Genomic DNA, 21,647 nt, shown 5'->3' with positions numbered 1-21,647 from the left:
ATTTTTTTTAAAAAAGAATGTGTGTTTAGCATTCACAAAGATTCCATTCCCAGCATCAAAGAGGGGGAAAATGTTCAAGTCAGCATTGTAAGATAAAAACAAAAAAAGCTTGAATACTTACTGACAGGAGAATGGATACATAAACTGCAGAATAGACACTATACAGTACTAAAACAGTCAAGCCTAGAAGAATCCAAATAGTATAATTTAACCAGTTTATTGGGGAAAAAATAAAGTTGTTTTTTTTTTTTTTTGCCAGTCTTGGGGCTTGAACTCAGGGCCTGTGTCCTTGGGTTTTCTCAAGGTTAGAGCTCTACCACTTGAGCCACAGCACCATTTCCGGCTTTTTGTATGTAGTACTGAGGAATCGAACCCGGATCTTTGTGCATGCTAGGCAAGCACTCTACCACTAGGCCAAACTCCCAGCCCAAAATAAGGGTATTTTTGAAGGCTACTTGTATATGGTAAAACTAATTTAACACCTCCTTGCTCATGGCTATTTAGCATGGACAGAGCTTGGCAGGACAGTTGTCTTTGCTCCAGTCAGAGTAGGGTCTGCTGTGGAGGAGGGCTGTGGTCCTGCTGTTGTGAGCATCAGCCTGTGAGTCCACACACAGTGGTCCCCACTGATGTTACAAGCAGGCCCATTAATTGTAAAGTATTGTCCAGATTTCATGATGAATTGTTTTGGTGCATCTGTTTGTTGATTTTTTTAACACACAGGTAGAAATTTTACTGCAGTCAATACATTTTGGGAATCAGATGTGTCTGTAAGCTAATAGTTGCTGTTTTCTGGGGCATCAAGTAGAACTGAAACCGGACATGTCCATAGTTCTCTGTTTTGCTCCCTACAGTCTAGTGGCTGACTCCCAACAGCAAGGATCAACAAAGTCAGGTGGACACTTTTTGAAAAAAAAAAAGATATATATTATCTTTAAGTAGTTGTACAAAGGAGTTGCCATTCAACGAAGTGGTTTATGATAGAGTGCATCTTGATCAATGTCACCCTTCAACATTGTCCTGTATCCCTCCCAATCCACCCCTTCCCTCACTTTTCTTATGTAATACATTACCTAAAATTAAGAAGAGCCACGTTGAAGTTTTATTGCCTTTTCCCACCTGCCATTTGAAGTCACTGACTCTTTTGCTTTTTGTTGATCAAATGGATCATAAAGGTCTGTTCAGTTTCACAAGAACAAGAAATGCCCTCTGCCTCTTGACCAGGAAGAACAGGTTTCTGAAAGGGCCCAAGGGACTACCAATGTTCCAGCATTTTGGGGAAAGGAAGTTGTGTCTCATAGCCTAACTTGGAAGTACAAAATAGAGAATGACTTATGCAGACAATATTTCTCTGCAACAACAGTACTGTTACTAAAAACCAGAACAGGATAGATACTATCATAAACAAGAAATAAGAAAGTGTTCTAGGGCTCTATTGTAGGGTCCTAGATGTGGATCCATAGTAGCTCATAACTGGGTTTAATATCCAGCATGAAAAAGAAAAGAAAAAAAATCAAGACTGTAGGACTGACACAGGTAATAAGCAAATTAGTGAACTGGTACATAGAGACAAATGGTTCAGAGTTGAAAATACAAAAAGATGAAATGGGAAAATACGTAAAGTTTATAATACAGAAGGTCAATTCAGAAGGGCCAGAATTCACCCAGTATTTGATTCCAGAAAAATATTTAGAAGTTGAAGAGAGAAATTATTAAAAACATAGACAGATCAAGATCATTGTACTCAGAAAGAACCTGACAATAGAATTGTGACCTCTTTGTACAATTACTTAATAAAAATTTTAATAGTTTCAACAATTTAGATTGATACCATTGCCAGTTTAAAGACCCTGCATTCCAGAGAAGATGGCATAGTGGAAAAGTGCTTGCCTAGCATGCACAGACATAGCTTTGATTCGTCAGTACCACGCACACAGAAAAAAACAAAAGTGGTGCTGTGGCTCAAGTGGTAAGAGTGCTAGCCTTGAGAAAGCCCAAGAACAGGGCTCAGGCCCTGAGTTCAAGCCCCAAGATTGATAAATTTAAAAAACAAAACCAGGAAAATCTTCATGAAAATTTAGAACTTTAAAGACAAAGAAATCTGAAAACCCTCAGATTTAAACTAGTATCTTATGGCTGCCACTATGAAAAATAGCCACTATGAAAAACAATAGGAAAGTAGTTTTTATGTATGTATATATAATTTTATTTTTATTATTAAGGTATTGTACAGAAGGGTTACCATTTCATAAGTCCGGTAATGAGTACATTTTCTTTTTTTAAACAATGTAACCCTATCTTAGTTTTTCTCCAATTCCCCCTCATTAGGGAAGTACCTTTAAAAATTAAAAGTAAAATTATGCTGACTCAGTAATCTCACTTCTGGGTATATAAAGAATTAAAAACAAAGGCTCAGATACTTATACACTCCAGTTCACTACAGCATTATTCGCAATAGCCAAGAGGTGGAAACAACCTAAATGACCACGGGCAAATGAATGGATACAGAAAAGGAGGTTGTAGCCAAGTGTAGGACACACCTGTAGTGACAGGACCCGATAGGCAGAAGCAGGAAGATGCTGAGTTTGAGAGCTTCCCTAGGCTGGCCTTTTTCTGTCTCCAAACAACAACAACAGGCAATATGTACATAAAATGGAAAACTGGGGCTGAAGAAGATCATGCTATATACTAGGAGTGGACATGGCTGTATGTTAACTAAAATGCTAACCCCAGTCATCAAAAGACAGGAGTGCATGGCCCTACTTATATGAGATATCTAAAGTAATCGAACTTAGAAATAAAAGCAGTTGTGGTTCCCATGGGGCCGTCGGGGACGGGACTGTTTAATGGATACGGAGTTTTCCTTTTGCAAGATGAATACATTCTAGAGATACTAAGCATGAATTAACACTACTGTACCCTCAGAAATGCTTATGACCCAGGCACCAATGGCTCACACTTGATATCCCAGCCTCTCAATCCAGCTGAGCCACAGGAGTTTCTAACAACTGGGTAAGGCCGTGTGGCCTTTCTACAAGCCGGTCTTCTAGACGTAACCTCTGAACACTAAAACCTACCACGCCGTCGCTTTGGAAACCCACAGAACCAGGTGAGAGAGCCCGAACTCCACCCTCGGCCCCGCCCCGCCTCGCCCCGCCTCCTCTGTGCTGCGAGCAACACGTCTGCGCACGCGCAGACCCGCCTCTTCCGCCGGCCCTGAGTGGGAACTTTTCTCCTGTCCCGGCTCCAGCGGAAACGCCTGGTGGCGTTTTCCTGGCGTACCCGGAAGGTACATGGATAAAGCCATGGAGTTGGTGGAGGTCCTGAGGCGCGGAGTAAAGCAGTACCACGGCCACGGCGGCCTCCTCGGGTACCTACAGGCTTTTTTCAGGTAAGCCTGCAGACCTTTTTTTTTTTTCCGTCCCTGAGGAGAGGCCGGCTTGGTTGCTTGGAAAGGGGCTCGGGCGTGGACTAGCTTGGAGAATCCTCCGGTTTTTGTCAAGGACAGCTGACTGGATCTCGGCAGCCCTGGGGCTTCAGCTGTCCCGGCCTGGACCGACGCCGTCTCTGCAGCTGGGGCTGTGTGACCCCCGCGGGGTCACCTCACGGCGGGGAGGGAAGGGCGGCCGAGCGCGCCTGCGCCCTGGAGCGCTGCGGGACCTTTACTTAGTGACCTTGGCGAAGTTGTCCCACACTGGCCCTCTGGGCCCGGACCCGCCTTACGATAGGACGTGGAGAGCGGCGACCATGGTCGACTGCGACTGACTTTCCGACTGGATACGAAAAACCGCCAGGAGACCCAGAATGAACAGGAAAAACTGGAGACATTTTTGTAAGATGAAAACGCTTGGCCGTCCTGAGGTTTTGCTAACTCCAGTGCTTCTGAGCAAATGGGATAGAAGATAAAAGTAGTCCCGTGATAGGGATTCGGGGGGAACTATTGGCCTGAAAGCTGATTCTTAGTTTCTTGGCAGGAGCTTGGGGATGAAGGCTAGAAATAGGCGACCCCGTGATCATCTTCAGAGACTTTTTTTGTAGTCAGTGTCTGAAATTTGGTATTTTCAGTTTATTACTGTTTATATCTTGAACAACAAATCGATCTAAAATGTCTTTTCTTTTTTGGGCATGTACAGGACAAATGATGTCAAGATTGGTACATTAGTGGGGCAAGACAAATATGGAAACAAATACTATGAGGATAACAAGCAGTTTTTCGGTGAGTGTAGTACTTTTGGTATGACTAACTAGATCGAGATTGGGATTTGATTTTTTTTTTTTAACTTGGGAAGGCATGAAAAACTCAGTTGGAAAATAGAAAAAGATACTTTACTGGAAAACAACCTAAGTGGTTAATAAAGATATGGAAACTGCTAGTTTGGGGAAGGCCTGTAATCAGGATTCAGGAGGATTATAGGAAGGAAGGATGGGATGGAGGATTCAGGGTCAGCCTAGGCTACTTAATGAGACCTAGCTTCAACAACAGAAAAAGGAAAGCCCCAGTGTCAATGGGTCACACCTGTAATCTTAACTATTTAGGAGGCTGAGATCTGAAGATCACAGTTCAAAGCCAGCCTGGGCACAAAAAAAAAGCCATGCTACTCTTAATTCCAATTAACCACTAGAAAACCGAAGTGGTGCTGTGGCTCAAGTGGTAGAGCCTAGTTTTGAGCTGAAATGCTCAGGGACAGCAACAGGCCTAGAGTTCAAGCCCCACCAATGACCAAAAAAGTTAGAAAGGAGGGAGAAAAAACTCATAGGTATCTTAAACAGTGGGCTGCAAGTGGAATTTTGAAACTCAAACAGTTACCTTACTGGTAACTAACAACTTTTTAAAATATTTTTTTTTATGTATTTATTTTTTTTAGTGGGTCATGGGGCTTGAACTTGGCCTGGGTGTTGTCCCTGAGCTCTTCAGCTCAAGGCTACCACCCTACACCCTGAGCCAAAATGCCACTTCTGGTTTTCTAGCGGTTGACTGGAGATGAGTCCCACACTCTTTAGTGCCCAGACTGGCTTTGAACCTTGATCCTCAGATCTCAGCCTCCTGAGTAGCTAGGATTATAGGTGTGAGCCACCACATCCAGCTTCCTAAATACTTAAAAAAAAAAAAACAAAAAACAAAAAAACAAAAACCTAATTTATGGAAGTGACATCGTGGCTCAAGGGGTAGAGCAGTAGTCGTGAGCTGAAGAGCTCAGGGACAGTGCTCAGGCCCAGAGTTCAAGTGCCATGACATAACCAAAAAAACCCAAAAAACTAATTTATTAGAAAAAGAAAACTCTCAAGCAAGGCATGGTGGCTCACCAGCTCACAAGTAAGGCAGCCAGCACAGACGTTCTTTATAATTACTTTTTCCAATTTGCCTAACATTTCCTGATACTCATTGAGCCTCAGGTTTTTGTCCAACATAACATAATTGAAACTGGTTCTTGTGAATAGTGACTAAATCCCCCAACTATTCCACAGAAATTTGTTAAATAATAGTCATGCTATTTTGATGATATATTCCTGCCTACCTACCGTTTACTTTATATAATTACAGTTCCAAAGGCATTGAGGGTAGTCATTTATAAACAAGTAGAGAATTCAAATATGATTGCTTTAAGTATATATCTAATGGAGGAGTACTTCCTTTCCTGAATATCACTACCCTCCTCTGCCGGGAGCTGAAGCAGAGGCCAAGATTCTCTTTTTGGAAATGTCTGAGCCTCACCCACAGCAGCAGTGAGTTGTCTCAGTCTCTGGTTCACAGATGCTGTTGTGATATCAGACAGACTCCTGAAAAAGCCTGCCATGCCCTTACCGGAACTTGTGCTGCCTCTTACACCCAGCGCATTATTCCTTAAACATTCCTCTTAGGTGTTTTCTAACAAAAAGGTTGTCTTCTTTAGTAGGATTAAAGTTTTTGGTTTTTTACTCACCTTTTTTCCATCCAGGTCGTCATCGATGGGTTACGTATACTACTGAAATGAATGGCAAAAACACCTTCTGGAATGTGGATGCAAGCATGGTGCCTCCAGAGTGGTAAGACAAGTGAATATTTTATTCAATTGGCTTAGCAATATCCATGCCATGATACAAGTATCTATCAGATAGCTGTTTACAAGACAATTAATGATGCTTTTCTGGAATAGTCTGCATATTGACTTTCCTTAGAACTTAGTGGCTTAAGACAACAATTTTTTCTCAAGATTTTTGTGGATCAGGAGTTCATACAAGACGAAATAAGATGATTTATCACTACTCTGGGTCATGAGCTGGGAGGATTTCTGAAGATTGTTCCCCAGCTGGGGGAATATCACCTGAAGATTTGTTTGCTTGGACTCTGGCACATAATTTTGGCTGTCAGCTAAGGACATAGATAGGGTTGTGAGTTGAAGCATCTTTACGTTGTCTACACTTTTCTCTGGTGAGAGCACAGAGAGAAAGTGAGCTAGGTTGAAGCCATATTACCTTAACTGACTTAGTTTTGAAGTCAACCAGTATCATTCTGTATTCCATTGGAAGTATATTCTAAGCATTTTGAAAGCTTGGCCTAAGTTTCACCAGAGACATCTCTTCATGGGGGGATGTCAACATCATATTCTATATTTGGAACACAAAATGAAAAAATACCTTTTAGGGAAGAAAGAACATTGCCACAGTATCACTTTTCTGTGAGTGAAGGGAAATATGAAAGAACTCTGGCTCTAATCTTCTCTTGATCTCTAAGAAGCCCCTTAAAATCTCTGGGGCTTCGTTTCCTCACCTGTGATAAATATGCATTTATCATATGCATATTTTCAGATGAAATTCTGAATGCTCTTTATATGTTACTAAACTTTGTACAAAATATCCCAAAGCAAAGCTCTTACCTACTTTATAAATTGCTTTATTAATATCATATGGTTAATTCACAGATAATGTCTGGAGAACCTTTCTAGTGAATCTAGACATTGTCACCAGAATACTGGAAATATTAAGTGGGCTGTGGCATTTCATTTCAGTAGAACTGAAGTGAAACTTCAGTTTATTCCCCAGAATAAGCAGTAATAAAAATACAATGATGGGAAATAACTTGGAAAGATGAAAAATATTGTTCAGCCCAGCAAGTCATTTCATATGATAAAGATGGCATGGAAAAGAAGCAGAAAGCTGTAGAAGAGAAGATCACTCTAGCAGGTGCCTGGGGGCAGTTAAGGATATAGAGCTGAATTTCTTTGTGGAGTGAAGCCTTCACAGAGTACCTTTGATGACTCTTTTCTTCTTCCTTCACCCCATCTCCTTCCCCCTCGCCTTTTGCCTATCCTGAGGCTTGAACTCAGGGCCTGGGCACTGTCTCTGAGCTTCTTTTGCTCAAGGCTAGCACCCTACCACTTGAGCCACAATGCTACTTCCAACTTTTTAGGGCTTCATGCGTGCTGGGTGAGCACTGTACCGCTAAGCTCTCATTCCTAGCCGATGACTCTTATTGGTATGAGAAACTTAAAGGCTGTGATGAATCTTTGTAGGAAGAAGTGTTGGACATTGTCAGCTGCTATTTCACTGACTCCCATCCCTATTTACTTTGCTGTGGTAACAGTAGAATTCTCAGTCTGTAGATTCTTTAGTCCATGAACAAAACTGATGATGGGTTGATTAGAAAGCTGAGTATAATTGCATACAGCTTAATGATAACAAATCTAACTAATCTTTACATATTTGGTGCCGAGAACTATTGTGGGCAAGGGGGAATATAAAAGGTATAAAAGGAGGCAGAAAGGAGGAGGAGGATTACAAGTATGTAATCAAATGAGTCTGGGATTTGTAAGGGTTATGGAACAGTGGGAGGACCAGGAGATTATTTTAATGCAGGGGTTAGGGAAGTCTTCTTCCAGGAAGTTAAATTGTAGGAAAAGACTTGTAAGAGAGAAAATTTTTTTAGGCAACACTCTTCTATGAATCCATAGATGCAAAAGCCTTACATGTCTGTGATGTATTGCTTGGTCTGCTGAAAGAGCAATATGGCAGCTTGGGTAGAGCACAGCAAGTGAGAGGAAGATCTTCTTAACTATAGCCCAGATCAGCTTAATATTGTCAGTATGGTTAATAACTTTTGGATGTCACTATAAAGTAAGATAGGATATAGTAAGATAGGATATATTTCATTTACAATTTTGTTTTTAGAAAAGAAACCATCTCAGATTTTCAGACATCACAAGTGTTTAGATTATTTCAAAGTAAATTGATCAAAGAATACACCGTCACTCCTAAGAACTTTACATATAACTCCTACAAGCTAAGACATTTCCCTTCACAGTTATAGTTTCATCAATGACATCATGAAATTAATGATAGGTCCTTCATAGTGGCTCATGCCTATGGTCTCAGCTTCTTGGCTGGTGGAGATCCAGGAGGATTGCAATTTGGGGCCAATCTGGGTGAAACGTTAGTGAAACTCGCTATGGAAAGTTTGGTTCTTTGGCCTCAAAATGCCAAATACCAAATGAGAGCAGGATTTGAGAAAAGGGAAATTTGATTTTATTATCCACCAGATGAATAATTGTTACGTTTCCTTGTCTTCTGAAAGAGAATGTCCATATTTAAATGGGAGAGCTTGGGAATTCTGTTCAGAGTACATGACAATACTAGATCACATGTATCCTATCACCCAGTGTATTTGTGCCACTTATCCTTTCCAGTGGATCAGAGAAAGATGAGGGTGGGAATGGGGGTGGGGAGATTACCTAATTGAATTGAAAAAAGTGTTCCTAAGCACGTAACTGAAGCCTATAACCCCAGCTGTTTGAAGGCAGAGATCAGAATAATACAGTTCAGGGCATTTTCAGCATAAAAATTTACAAGACTCTATCACTCAATGTCTGGGTGCAGTGGTTTACACCCATTATCCCCTTGACAGGGGAAGCATAATGGTTGGGCAAAGCGGCATAAGGTTTAGGAGACTCAATCTCTACCAAGGGCTGGGCACTGTGGCCCATGCTGTTACCCAGTGACACAGAGAAGCCCAAGTAGGAGGATCGTGGCCCAGGTGGGTCCCAACATAAAGCCTGGCCCTGCTGTAAAAAATAACCAAAGGCAAATGCATTCTGGAGAAGTGGTTAAATGGTAAGAGCATCTGCATAGGTCTGGAGTTCAGTCCTCAGTACTGCCAAAAAGAGAAGAAAAGAAATGACACAGATTGTACAAGGTAAGGTAACCAACACTGATGTAGAAGCTGCAGCACTTACCCAGGTCTCGCCCAGATGAATGATAAAGATGGCCACACTAAATGCAGACTTTCAGCAGAGATGAAGCAGCCTTTTAAGAGAAGAGATGCTGTTGAAGTCTCCTAATGGAGAAATCAGTGCTTGGTACAGAACATCAGAAGATAGGCTAACTTTCCTCTGTTAGGGGCTAAAGCAGCTGATAACTTGAAGTTGACATCAAATGCTATTTACTATTCCAAAACTCCTAGGGCCCCTAACAGTTGAGCTAAATCTACTCTGCTTAGGCTGTGGAAATGGAATGACAAAGCCAATATATCAGTATACAATGAAAGTGTTTACAATGAAATTACTGAATATACTTCAGAAAAAAAACAAGGATTCTTTCAAAATACAGCTGCTTACTGACAAGTACCTGTTTGCCCAAGAGCTCTGAGGGAGATGTATAATGAAATTGTGTTTCCATGCCTGCTACACATCCCTTCTGCAGACCTTGGGTTAAAAACTAATCATTGACTTTCGAGCTTTACTGTTTATGAAATATATTTTGTAAAGGTAAAGCTAATGATTCCTCTTAAGGGTCCGGGCAAAGGAAATTGAAAACATTTCGGAAAAAAATTGATCCTTCTAGATGCTATTGAGATAGGACTGAAGAGGAGGTGAACAGTGGAAGAAGTTGATTTCACTCCTCAAATGATTTTAAGAGGTACAAGGCTTTAGTAGAGAAGATAACTAAAAATGTAGAAGTAGCAAGAGAACTAAAATTAGAAGCCAATCAAGTATGCCAGGAGTACTGCAATCTCATGGCAAACATGAAAGGATTAGGATGCATCAGCCCAGAATAAGACCTCTCTATCCAAGGGGTTTTATGACCAAAGGTTCAGATGATTGCTAGAATTTTTTTTCAATTAATTATTTTTATTAAGGAATACATTAAGGCATGCTATTGCACAGTTGCTAGACTTCAGCATAATTTAAGTGTCCAAACTTCCATGTGCTCCTAATCCCACTATGATTAGGAGCAACACAATGAAGGAAGTTGGATCATGGAATTGGTTTTTGGAGCACCAGGAGGCCTGTGCCTCTTGCTGGCAACAGATCTACCCAAGGTCCCATTGGGTCGGGGTTTTATTGGTTATCAGACAGGAGAGTACATGCAGGAAGTAAGTTAGCAATCTCTTCATAGTTACAGTAACTCAGGAAGTAACTCAATGTATGAGTGCAGTGATACACACCCATTATCCCCTTGACAAGGGAAGCATGATGGCTGGGCAAAGATGGCTGGGCAAAGCAGCATAAAGTTTATGAGTAACTGCTTTTTAAGAAGCAAAGGTAGACAACAAACAACAATTTGTTTAGGCCTTCACCTGACTCCAGGGTCCAAGGAAGTTTGGATTTTTGATTAACTCACATTGAGGGCAGAATCTTGGGTCTCTGTAATGCTAAGAATTGATGTTTCTCGGGCCACTACCAGATTGCTGGGAGTCAGAGAATAGCATTCCAGTTCTCTTTATTAGATCTCATGGCTCAGCATTTCTAGGTTCCCACATTTAAGAATATTTTTTTTCTTTTATGTGCACTAGGCTACAATAAGTATCCTTAATTCACTTTATTTACATTTTTTTAAATCACATCTCTAGTATTGAATCCACAGCATCTCTAAGTATACCTGCAGTGATTTTAGGGATCTACCCAATGCCATGGGTTCCAGTTCAACACCACAGATTACATCCTAGTTTTCTCCCTCTCTCTATTTGTATCTTCCTATTCATAATATAGTTGCTAATTTGACCAGTTCCATTGTGTAATTAGTAAGTTCTCATTGCTCCCATGCTGCCTCTCCCCTGTGGACACCCTTCCTTCCCTTCTCCTCACAGGTTCTACATCTGGCTGGGGTAGATGCCTGCCTATGCCAAGCCAGATACCTGCTTAGACTCACTTCATGCTTTTGGATTCCTGTTGCTGTGGAAGGTTAGAGAAAGAGGGCAAGGCATGAGTGGCAGCAGGCTCACCCTCAGGAAATGAGTTGCTTGAGCAGATGATGGACGCCGGGACACAGGGTACAAGGTTTGGGAATGTATTTTTTTGTCTTATCACTGTGGAACAGGTTACCCCAAACTCAGATTAAAACCATAATCATGAGCTCACACTTCCGATGGATCCGCAATGTGAGTGGCTTAGCTGAGTGCCTGGGGTCTCTTACCAGGCTGCAGTTGAGATGTTGTCCAGAGGGGAAACCATCCATGGACATATTTACACATGCTGTATACTGAGATGCTATCTTGAGGGGGGGGGCAGGCCACATCTTCTTATTTTCAAAATTATTTGTTTTGATTTTATCATCAAGTAGTTTGTGTTCTTGGACCTAAATTACTTATGACAGAGTGAGGGATTGAAGACAGAGTAGGATGAAGAAGCAAACCTGGCCAGAGTTCTTAGAAAAGTTCTGCTCTGCAGGCTACCCACTGTAGAGCTGTGAGTAGCCAGTTGCAATTGCTGCTTAAAAGGATAGAGATGGGTGTCAGAGATAGGACTTCCCTGTGATTTTACCTCCTGTCATATAGTTTGACTTTACAGATCAGAGGTTAAGAGAATATAACCTTCAGTTAAATGACTTGCTCTGTTGCCCTGGAAACAAGATATCAACTATATTGGCTAGAAATTGACCTCTGATTGACAAACTGAATGTTGGTTGAGAGAAGTCACAAAAGCCTTGTAAGCAGTTGTGTTGGGGCTTGTCTGTGAGTCTGCTGCTTTCAGAACTAGCATATCCCTCCGGAGTATGTATGCCTGTGGAGTTGTTATGAGAGACAGCTCCTGTATCTGGCTGGTATGGTTCTCAGCTCCCTTGGGCTTGTGCTGTATCATCTAGGGATTTACAGAACACAGCTTCCTGGATGGTTGAATGAGCTGTCATCTGCACGAACAACCACACGGGCTCCCCTGAGAGAGGAATCTGTGACTTGCCCAGCTAGCACACTGAGTAGCTGTCTTCTTTTTCTGAGGTATCAGGCACCAATTGTGGCCTTTGATAGTCTTATGAGTCTGCTCAGTAGCTGCATAATCTCACCTGAGGATGGATTTCCCTTCAGAGGCATTAGTGAGTTTGATGAATTCAGAGATCTTTAGTCACTTTCTTTGTTCCCTAATCTGGAAAAATCAGAAACTCTTTCGAGGTCATTTCATCTATCTCATTTTGAGGCCTTTGTTTCTTCTAATCTGTCAACAGCCCATGAGGCTGCTAGGCCCACCATTCATAAAAAGCATACATGGGCGGCGCAAGTATCTGGATGGACAGTGGAGCAACCTGGGCCTTGGAAATGAGAAACTTGTGTATCAGCAGGGCACCGGTGTGGCTCATGCCTGTAATCTCAGCTACCAGGGAGGCTTAGATTTGAGGATTTCAATTAGAAGCCAACTTGGGCGGGAGTATGTGAGACTTAAACTCCTTAACCACCAAAAAGCCAGAAGTGGAATTGTGGCTCAAGTGGTAGGGCACTAACCTTGAACAAAAAAGCTTAGACAGAGTGGCCAGGCCCCGAGTTCAAGCCCCAGGACTGGCATAAAAGAGAAAGATTGATAGATGTTGAAGGAGGGAGGATGGGAGGGAGTGAGGGGGCTAGAGTGGAACTCTGCATAGAAACTGTTCACTTAACAAAGAGTGAGTACCCCACTATTAGGTGAAGTTCTGATATACATTAACAGTGATGATTGCTCTCCTAGAGTTTATTTAGTTATTTAATTCTAGCTGGTAGACTAATGCTGTACTATAATTCAGTGTTTTTGTTATAGCTTTTTCATTTCTTTGAAGTTTTATTCTTGTGGGATCAGCAACCAGATTTCTTCTTTGGGAAATTATATTAGTTTAATTGATTGAATACTCTGAAAGTTTTTTGTTGTTGTTTTTGTTTTGGTTGTTCGTAGGCTTGAACTCTGGGCCTGGGCACTGACCCTGAGCTCTTCAGCTCAAGGCTAGCACTCTACCACTTGAGCCACAGCACCACTTCCGATTTTCTGCTGGTTAATTGGAGTTAAGAGTCTCATGGAGTTTAATGCCTGGGCTGGCTTTGAATCGGGATCCTCAGATCTCAGCCTCCTGAGAAGCTAGGATTACAGGCATGAATCACTTGTGCCTAGCTTCTGAAAGTTTTTTTTTTTTCCTTTTTTTTTTTTTTTTTTGCCAGTCCTGGGCTTGAGCTCAGGGGCTGAGCACTGTCCTTGGACTTTCTCAAGGCTAGAGCTCTACCACTTGAGCCTCAGCACCACTTCCGGTTTTTATCTATGTATGTGGTACTGAGGAATCGAACCTGGGTCTTCATGCATGCTAGGCAAGCACTTTAACCACTAGGCCAAACTCCCCGCCCTTCTGAAAGTTTTTTAAGTAGAGAACAAATAATTTTTTATACAACTTTTGTAGGTCCTTTTGTTTTTATATTAGCTAGTTTCCTCTTCCTGCCCCTCTTCCTCAAATGTATTCGTTAATATGTAAGATTTATTTAGATACCCTGTGTATAGAATTAGTGGCATAAAACATGTGAGTCTCTTCATAAAACTTGACAAGATTGTTAGCAAGTTGAAAGTACAAAGTTTGGACTATTGCATGTATGGCAAAATACTAGAATTGTCTTAGATCAAGGGAAATAAAGATGTATCTCTTGTGGTTTGCAGTATTAAAAGCTTGATTCCTTCAAGCCAAATTTAAGGGGGAAAAAACCAGCTGAAACCATAGCTTGAGTAAATTTTTTGCTATCCTTTGTATGCTGTTTCTCCACTTGGTGGCACCTTTGTTCTTTTTAAGTAACTGTTTTCACAGCATTGTACATTGATCTCTTTCTTTATGTTGACTTTTCTTATAAATTAATATTTAATTACTCAAATAATATATCATTTTAAGTAAATATATCCTTTTTAAAACAATAGTGTGTTTTCAAAACATTGCTTTTTATAATAATAGAAAAACAATATATATATATATATTTTTTTTTTTGGTTGGTTGTGGAGCTTGAACTCTGGGACTGGGCGCTGACCCTGAGCTCTTCAGCTCAAAGCTACACCCTTCCCCTTGAGCCACAGCACCGCTTCATTTTCTAGTGGTTAATTGGAGATAGAGTCTCACATTCTTTAGTGCCTGGGCTGGCATTAAAGATCCTCAGATCTCAGCCTTCTGAGTTGCTAGGATTACAGGCTTGAGCCACTGAGCCCAGCTCTAGAAAAACAATACTTTTGTCCCTGAGGATTTGTTTAAGGTCAGGGTGAGATTAATAAGTGGGTTGTTTGGGGGTTTGTTGGGTTTTGTTTTTGCTTTTAGAAGATTAATATATGCAGTATGCTTAACATCATGTTTTTCAGTTGATATATGTGTTCCAGAGGCTTCTCTAAGGAAATAGGGTAGCAGGATGGGATTGTGTGGACTAGGGTGATGCATGGGTTTGGAGCTTCAGTGGTTGGGATGGTAATGATGGGGTTGTTGGGTGACACAGGAAAGCGAGGAGCAGGTGCAGAGGAGGGATGGAGGATGGGAACCTGAGGTTACAAGTAGTCAATAGGATATATGAATCTGAAGTTTAGTACAGAGGTCATACCAGCAAAGAAGAGTGAAAAGTGGCTTGCAAGGTTGAAGGAAAGACAAGAGAAATTATTTGTACTTGTATTTATTATTGCTGAAAGGTTGAGTAAGATAATGACAGAAAGGTATCCATGTGATCTAGCGATCACTCTGTTTAATACAGCTGTAAATCTTAAAACATGGCCTTAATGTTTATTTTATAAGAATAACAAGATTAGTAAATTGAGTAAAAATGACAATTATTTCCTCTTGTTTTTTAGTGAATGTTTGATATATTCTAATAGAAGGATTAAAGTTTCCTAAGCAATGATATTTGCAAATTTAGTTAATTATGTTCCTTTAATTTTTAAATTACATTCATAAGTTTATACATCTAATTTTTGTTTTCCAATTCTTCAAATGCCCAGTGAAAAGTAAAAGAAATGTTGTAAGCCCTTAATGATTCTTGCTTACTCAAGACAAAAACTTGAGGGTCAGGACTGGGAGTTTGGCCTAATGGTAGAATTCTTACCTAGCATGCACAAAGCCCTGGGTTTGACTCCTCAGTACCAATACATAGAAAAAAGCTGGAAGTGGTGCTGAGGCTCAAGGGGTAGAGCTCTAGCCTTGAGAAAGTCCAAGGACAGTGCTCAGGCCCTGAGCTCAAGCCCAGGACTGGCAAAAATTAAAACTTGAGGGTCTTTCTAACTCCTTTTCTGATGTCTGTCAGCCAATTCCGCTTTACCTTAAAAAAAAATTATTGTTGATGCTTTATTATTAACAGTACATATACAGATTAATAGGATTTGCTTTGATATCTGCATATGTTAATACGGTAAGCCTTGCTCATGTTCAGCCACCCTTCCTTTCTTTTCCCCCACGCTTTACTTCCTGAATATAATCTATACTGGCCTCGTGGTCACTGCTTTTGTCTAAGCATGGGTATCTCTTGCCCTACTACTAGAACAACTTCCCAATTGATCGGATTATATTCTCTAGACACATTGGTATATCCCGCCTTCTGTGACTAGAGTCATTTTTTTTTTTTCAGTGCTGGAGAGCAACTTGTGTGATAGACAAGTGCTTTTCCACTGAGTGATTCTTTTAAAATGGATGTTGGATCACATGAAACCTCTGCCCAGAGCTGTTTCACGGATTCTCATTACAGTGATGGCTTGCTGTGCGGGCCTTATGTGCGCTCAATCCTTCCTAGCTTTGCACACTGTCTATCCTTCCTAGCTTTGCACACTGTCTTATTCTCTGTCCTGCTGACTTGGATTTAGTGAGTTCATGCCAGTGTTGGTTTCTTTTTCTTTTTTTATATATTTTTATTGTAATTAATAAAAGGGTTACATGATATTTGCCAGATAGAAGGTGCATTAATTCACATACATTGATACCCTTTCACATGTCTTGGTACCCATTACCAGTGTTGGTTTCTTTATGCTAGTGGTTCCCCCAGGTTTTGCATGCCCACCTCTTTATAGTCAGGTATCCTCTCCAGTGGTTCCCTCCTTCCTGTCCTCTAGATTTCTCTCTGCCCTGTGTTTTTTTTTGTTTTTAGCTTTTTTTTATTTCCCCCTCAAGGTTAGTGCTTGAGCCACAGCACTACTTCTGGCTTTTTCTGTGTATGTGGTACCAAGGAATTGAACCCAGGGCTTGGTGTATGCGAGGCAAGCACTCTACCATTAGGCCATACTCCCAGCCCCTGCTCTGTGTTTTCTGTATGATTTAATGTGCTTGTATTTTCAGCTACCACACTAGAACAGTTCCTAAAACATAGTAGTCGCTTGTAAATATTGGTTCTATGAAGATTGAGGTGCCAGATGCTGGTGGCTCATACCTGTAACCCTAGCTATTCAGGAAGCTAAGGTCTGAGGATCTCAGTTCAAAGCCAGCCCACACAGGAAGGACTAAAACTTTTATCTCCAATTAAGCATTAAAAAAGATGGAGGTGGAGATGTAGAGTAGTAACCTTGAGCACAAAAATCTCAAGGATAGCGTCCATTTGTTTTGCACAAATTCCCTGTTCTAGAACCTCTGTCTACCTGTCTTTATGTCCAAAGTGGGATTAGAGAGGTATGCCTGTTTTGTTTGTATTTTCTGTTGTTTATGCTGGATATTGAACACAGGACTTCACACATGCTATACCTTCCAAACTATACCTTCCAAACCCTGTGTTGTGTTTGTATTGCTCAACTTTTTTACTTTCCATTTATAATTTTTTTTCATTTATAATTTAATGTCATTTCATTTTCTATTGGATGTTTGGCATTTCTATGTGATTTATTATGGAAGATGAATTTTTTTTTTTTGGTCAGTCATGGGGCTTGAACTCTCGGCCTGGGTACTGTCCCTGAGCTCTTCAGCTCAAGGCTACTGCCCTACCCTTTGAGCCACAGCACCCCTTCCAGTTTTCTGGTTGTTAATTGGAGATAAGAGTCTCATGGACTTTTGTGCCCGGGCTGGCTTTGAACTGTGATCCTCAGATCTCAGCCTTTTGAGTAGCTAGATTACAGGCATGAGTTACTGGTGTCGGGCTGGAAAATTAATCTTTTATGATTATAAGTATTTTCTGTTTCTTTTTAGCCTTATTTTAGTCTTTAGTCTTTTACTGTCTTTTAGTCTTACTTACAGTGTATTAGGACATGGATGTTTCAGTCTTTACATTGCATAATCTATAAGCTTTCTTTTTTTATTGATTAAACTTAGAAGTAGTCTTTCACATGGTAATGGTATCAGTATATTTAATAAAGGTAAATATGAAGATTTGTATTACAACAAAATAATCTTAGCAAAAATTTTTTGAGACATATTTCTTTCCTAGTGATTTGAAATATCAGCTTATGTCTGTTTGGAGGATTTTATTGTTCTTTGGTCTTTTGTATACAGGGATGTGTGTGTGTGTGTGTGTGTGGATGTGTGTGTGTGTGTGTGTGTGTGTGTGCGTGCGTGTGCGTGTGCGCGTGCATGCATGTGTGTGCATGTGTGTGCCAGTCCTGAGCTTGAACTCTGCCTGAGCATTGTCCCTGAGCCTTTTTTGCTCAAGGTTAGCACTCTACTGCTTGAGCAGTTTCAGTTTTTTGGTGATTACTTGGAGATCAGACTCTTACTGACATTTCTTCCTGGGCTGGCTTGGAATTGTGATCCTCAGATTTAAGCTTCCTGAATAGATGGGGATTACAGTCATAGGGTTTTATCCCATTGTAAGATTCAATGTCTGATAATGCTAGCCTTCCTGACTAAGACAAGTTTTCAAAATTTTCTTGGATGAGCTTCCAGCTAATTCTTAGAATTATACTGTCAGTCTCTGAAGAGGAAGCCCAGTGGGATTTTGATTCAGATTGTATTTAATTAAATAATAGTTTTACCATGCTAACAAGGTTTGAGTTGGCCATCTTGTAATGAACAGTTTTGTTGTTTTAATTAATTTTATCCTGGATTGGATAGATTCAGTGGACCGTACTATAATAATTGTGAGTTATTATGTTTGTTTCTAATTATTTTGTGATAATTTCAATATATTTGAGAACTGAGTTTTCTCCAAAATGTTCCATTATAAATATTCTTCTATTTTGTAACTTGATTCTTTTCTGTCAGTCTCCTTACTTGCAGTTTTGTTATCTATATAAAATTTAAGTAAACTTACATTTTATTCTTAAAGATAATCATTTCAAAATGAAGGTCTAATGTCAGCCACACAGTTTTCTATGTAGTGCTGTCAGCTCACTGATTACCAGGAGGAAACATAGCTCAGCTAAAAACCTGCTTTAAAAATTAACTTTAATGTAAGAATCTATAAGATTTCTTTGCCCTTCATTTAATAGTAAGAACAGGAGTATTTTTCTTGTTTCTTGTGTTTGTAACCTGCCATGGGCATAGACCCGCATGTACTTACTCCTTGGTTCTTGCCTTTGCCATGGCTCACATAAACATTTCAAATTTTATATATTGTGACAGAAATGATCATTTACTCAAACATTTCCTTTTTCTTCATAAGCTCTTCAGTTCCTCTCTTAAGTAACCAAATAGGCATAGGCAAGCTTTGGACTTGGTTCATTTTAGCCTGCAGGAGTTTGACAGCAATTATTTGAATAAAAGTTTTCTTGAGTGACTTAAGACAACAGTCAAATATTTCTGCTGTGCCTTAAGCTCACAGAAAGCACCTGGGTACATGTAAGTGATTGCCTTACCTTTGGCTATACATCCCTCTCTCAGTGGTTATTAGAGTTTGTCTCCTGGCTGCAGCTCTCAAAGCTTACCACTCTGAAGAGTCAGAGTCCTGGCTTATTTGTTCAGGTCACTTTGGCTCAGCCCTGTTCCCTTTAGAGGATGAGAGACAGACACCAGCCTGAACTTGTACTGGCTTCTGCATTGTATTAACTGATCATGATGCAAGTATAGTTGTATCTTTGGGGTTTTAAACAGGGTTAGGCCATTTACTTAGCTGTGTCTGCCAGTAACTGCTAACAGATCTTTTTAGGCTAACCGAACATCGTTTTTTGTTAGCTCTACTTTTACTTGTTCCTCTGACTTTACTCTCCAGCTGGCTGAGGTTAATCACTTTTCTTCCTTGGAGATGCAGTACTGCATCTCGTTCCCTTTCTCCATAGGAACAACTCTGCCCTGTGAGCTCTGCAGTCTTGTGGGTGATCTGAATTTTTTTTCTTCTTCCTTTGCCAGCCAAGTTTCTGAGTTTGGCTTCCTGCTTTATTGTCTTCCTTCTTCTATCACTAGCAGAATCATCACTGGTTTCTTTCTGTTCTACTCCATGTGTCTAGCTTTTAGGCTGGATTTCTAATAGCTCCATCAAGTATCCTTTGAAATTAAATTAGTAAGCACAAAACACTTGAGAATTTGAAGCTGTATTTTTTTTCTTCAAGATATATTCTTACTAGGTAGCAAGGTTGGCTTTGAATTCATGATTCTTCACTCTCCTCTAATATCTTAAATTCCTGAAGGCTGGGACTATAGGTATGTACCACCGTCTCTAGCTTGATTTTTTTTCTTTTTCTTTTTTTTCTTTTTTTTTTTTTGCTAGCCCTAGGGCTTGAACTCAGGGTCTGAGCACTGTCCTTGGACTTTCTCAAGGCTAGAGCTCTACCACTTAAGCCATAACACCACTTCACGCTTTTTCTATGTATATGGTACCAAAGAATCAAACCTGGGTCTTCATGCATGCTAGGCAAGCACTCTTATGGCTAGGCCAAACTCCAGGCCCAGAACACACAATTTATTGTATTAAAAATACTAAAGGCCGGGAGTTTGGCCTAGCTGTAAGAGTGTTTGCCTAGTATGCAAGAAGACCCGGGTTTGATTCCTTGGTACCACATACATAGAAAAAGCTGGAGATGATGCCATGGCTTAAATGGTAGAGCTCTAGCCTTGAGGAAAAAACGCAACAACAGTGCCCAGACCCTGAGTTCAAGCCCCAGGACTGGCAAAAATAAATAAATAAATTTAATGTTCTGTAGTGTTTTGACTCAAGCTTGAGTTGAAGATGCAGAGACTTCTCTCAGGTAGAACCATTTTAAGGTTTAAAACTGGAAGTTTACAAGCCATAGTAACCTGTACATACTACATAGCTAGACTCAGTCCCTAACACCTCGTATTCAGGGCTGGGAATGTGGCATAATGGTAGAGTGCTTGCCTAGCATACATGAAACTCTGAGTTCAATTCCTCAGTACCACACATGAGTAGAATAAGCTGGGGTGGCACTGTGGCTCAAGCAGTAGAGTACTAGACTTGAACAAAAGAAGCTCAGGGACAGTGTCCTCCTGGCTCTGAGTTGAAGCCCCAGGACTGGCAAAAAAAAAAAGCATCTTACATTCCATCAACTGTAAAATATACTTTCACATCTACAGTTAATAGGGTATATATTATAATCAATAGTGTGTCATAATGTAATTGGCAGTATTTTCCTTTGTATATAAAGTGACATCTTAAAAATGATGGTATCTTTGATGAAATTGAGTAATGATGATAACACTAACATTTGTTGGATACCTGACCACGTGCAGGAATTCTTCTAGGGCTTTGTGTATATTATCTCATTTGTTCGTTATACCATCTCTACAAAACAGAGATAACTGTCATAAAAGTTCAGGGAGTGATGGAGATGAGATTGAACCCAAGCAACAAAGTAGCTGCAGCACTAGCCTGTCAGCCTCCTCTGCTGTGCTGTCCTGCCTCTCCGTAACTGGGCTTTCTCCCCTTTTTAAGGCATCGTTGGCTCCACTGCATGACCGATGACCCTCCAACAACAAAACCACCCATTGCTCGTAAATTCATTTGGACAAACCACCAGTTCAATGTGAGTGGCACCCCACAAGAGTACGTCCCCTACTCCACCACTAAAAAGAAGATCCATGAATGGGTTCCCCCTTCCACACCTTACAAATAAAGACAATGAAAACAACCTCCAGCGTGTAAAATGAAGGTCTTTTCATGTAATATACTTTTATTGCTTACCATTAAAATTGTTTGACCAAGCAATGTCTGTCGTGCCTTTTTGTCCCTAACTTTGTGTAATTCATCAACTGCAAAATAAGAAGCTCTCTATTGAAGTATGGCTGTCTGCTGTAGGGCTCCCCTTTTCCTGGACATATCCCCAATAGTTAGGGTTGTGCTTCATGATTGCCCTCCCTCCATCCCCCCCTCAAGGAAAGGCTTAAACCCAAGCTCCTTGGAATTTGAAACTTGAATGGAAAGATAACAATGGCTGAGTGTATTATTGTAGTTACAAAGATTATCAGAGGTTCCCTACTTCCAAACAACAATAAAGAAGTCTTTCATGTCCATGTTTTTACCAGAGAATTAGTTTTTAGGTGAAAGACCCTCAGAAAAACAGTTCGTTACATCCAGGTCAAAAGTTGTGTGTTGTGTCTCGGCAGAATGAAAGTCAGTGTGTGTCACTATA

General features: G+C 40.5%; 1 protein-coding gene across 1 annotated transcript; it reads left to right on the top strand.

Moving 5' to 3' along the window:
• The first annotated feature begins 3,204 nt into the window (after positions 1 to 3,204).
• Ndufa12 (NADH:ubiquinone oxidoreductase subunit A12) lies at positions 3,205 to 21,219 on the top strand. The gene is made up of 4 exons (XM_090328406.1): positions 3,205 to 3,391; positions 4,134 to 4,216; positions 5,937 to 6,024; positions 20,951 to 21,219. Exons 1-4 carry the CDS (start codon positions 3,294 to 3,296, stop codon positions 21,129 to 21,131), a joined length of 450 nt encoding a protein of 149 aa, XP_090184532.1. The 5' UTR covers positions 3,205 to 3,293; the 3' UTR covers positions 21,132 to 21,219.
• Positions 21,220 to 21,647: the final 428 nt, after the last annotated feature.

The sequence above is a fragment of the Megascapheus bottae genome, chromosome 2 (genome assembly GCF_031878675.1).
Source record: "Megascapheus bottae isolate mThoBot1 chromosome 2, mThoBot2.hap1, whole genome shotgun sequence".
Lineage (NCBI taxonomy): Eukaryota > Metazoa > Chordata > Mammalia > Rodentia > Geomyidae > Megascapheus > Megascapheus bottae.
Note: the sequence above shows the minus strand (reverse complement) of the source record. Positions and strands in the feature narration are given on the sequence as shown.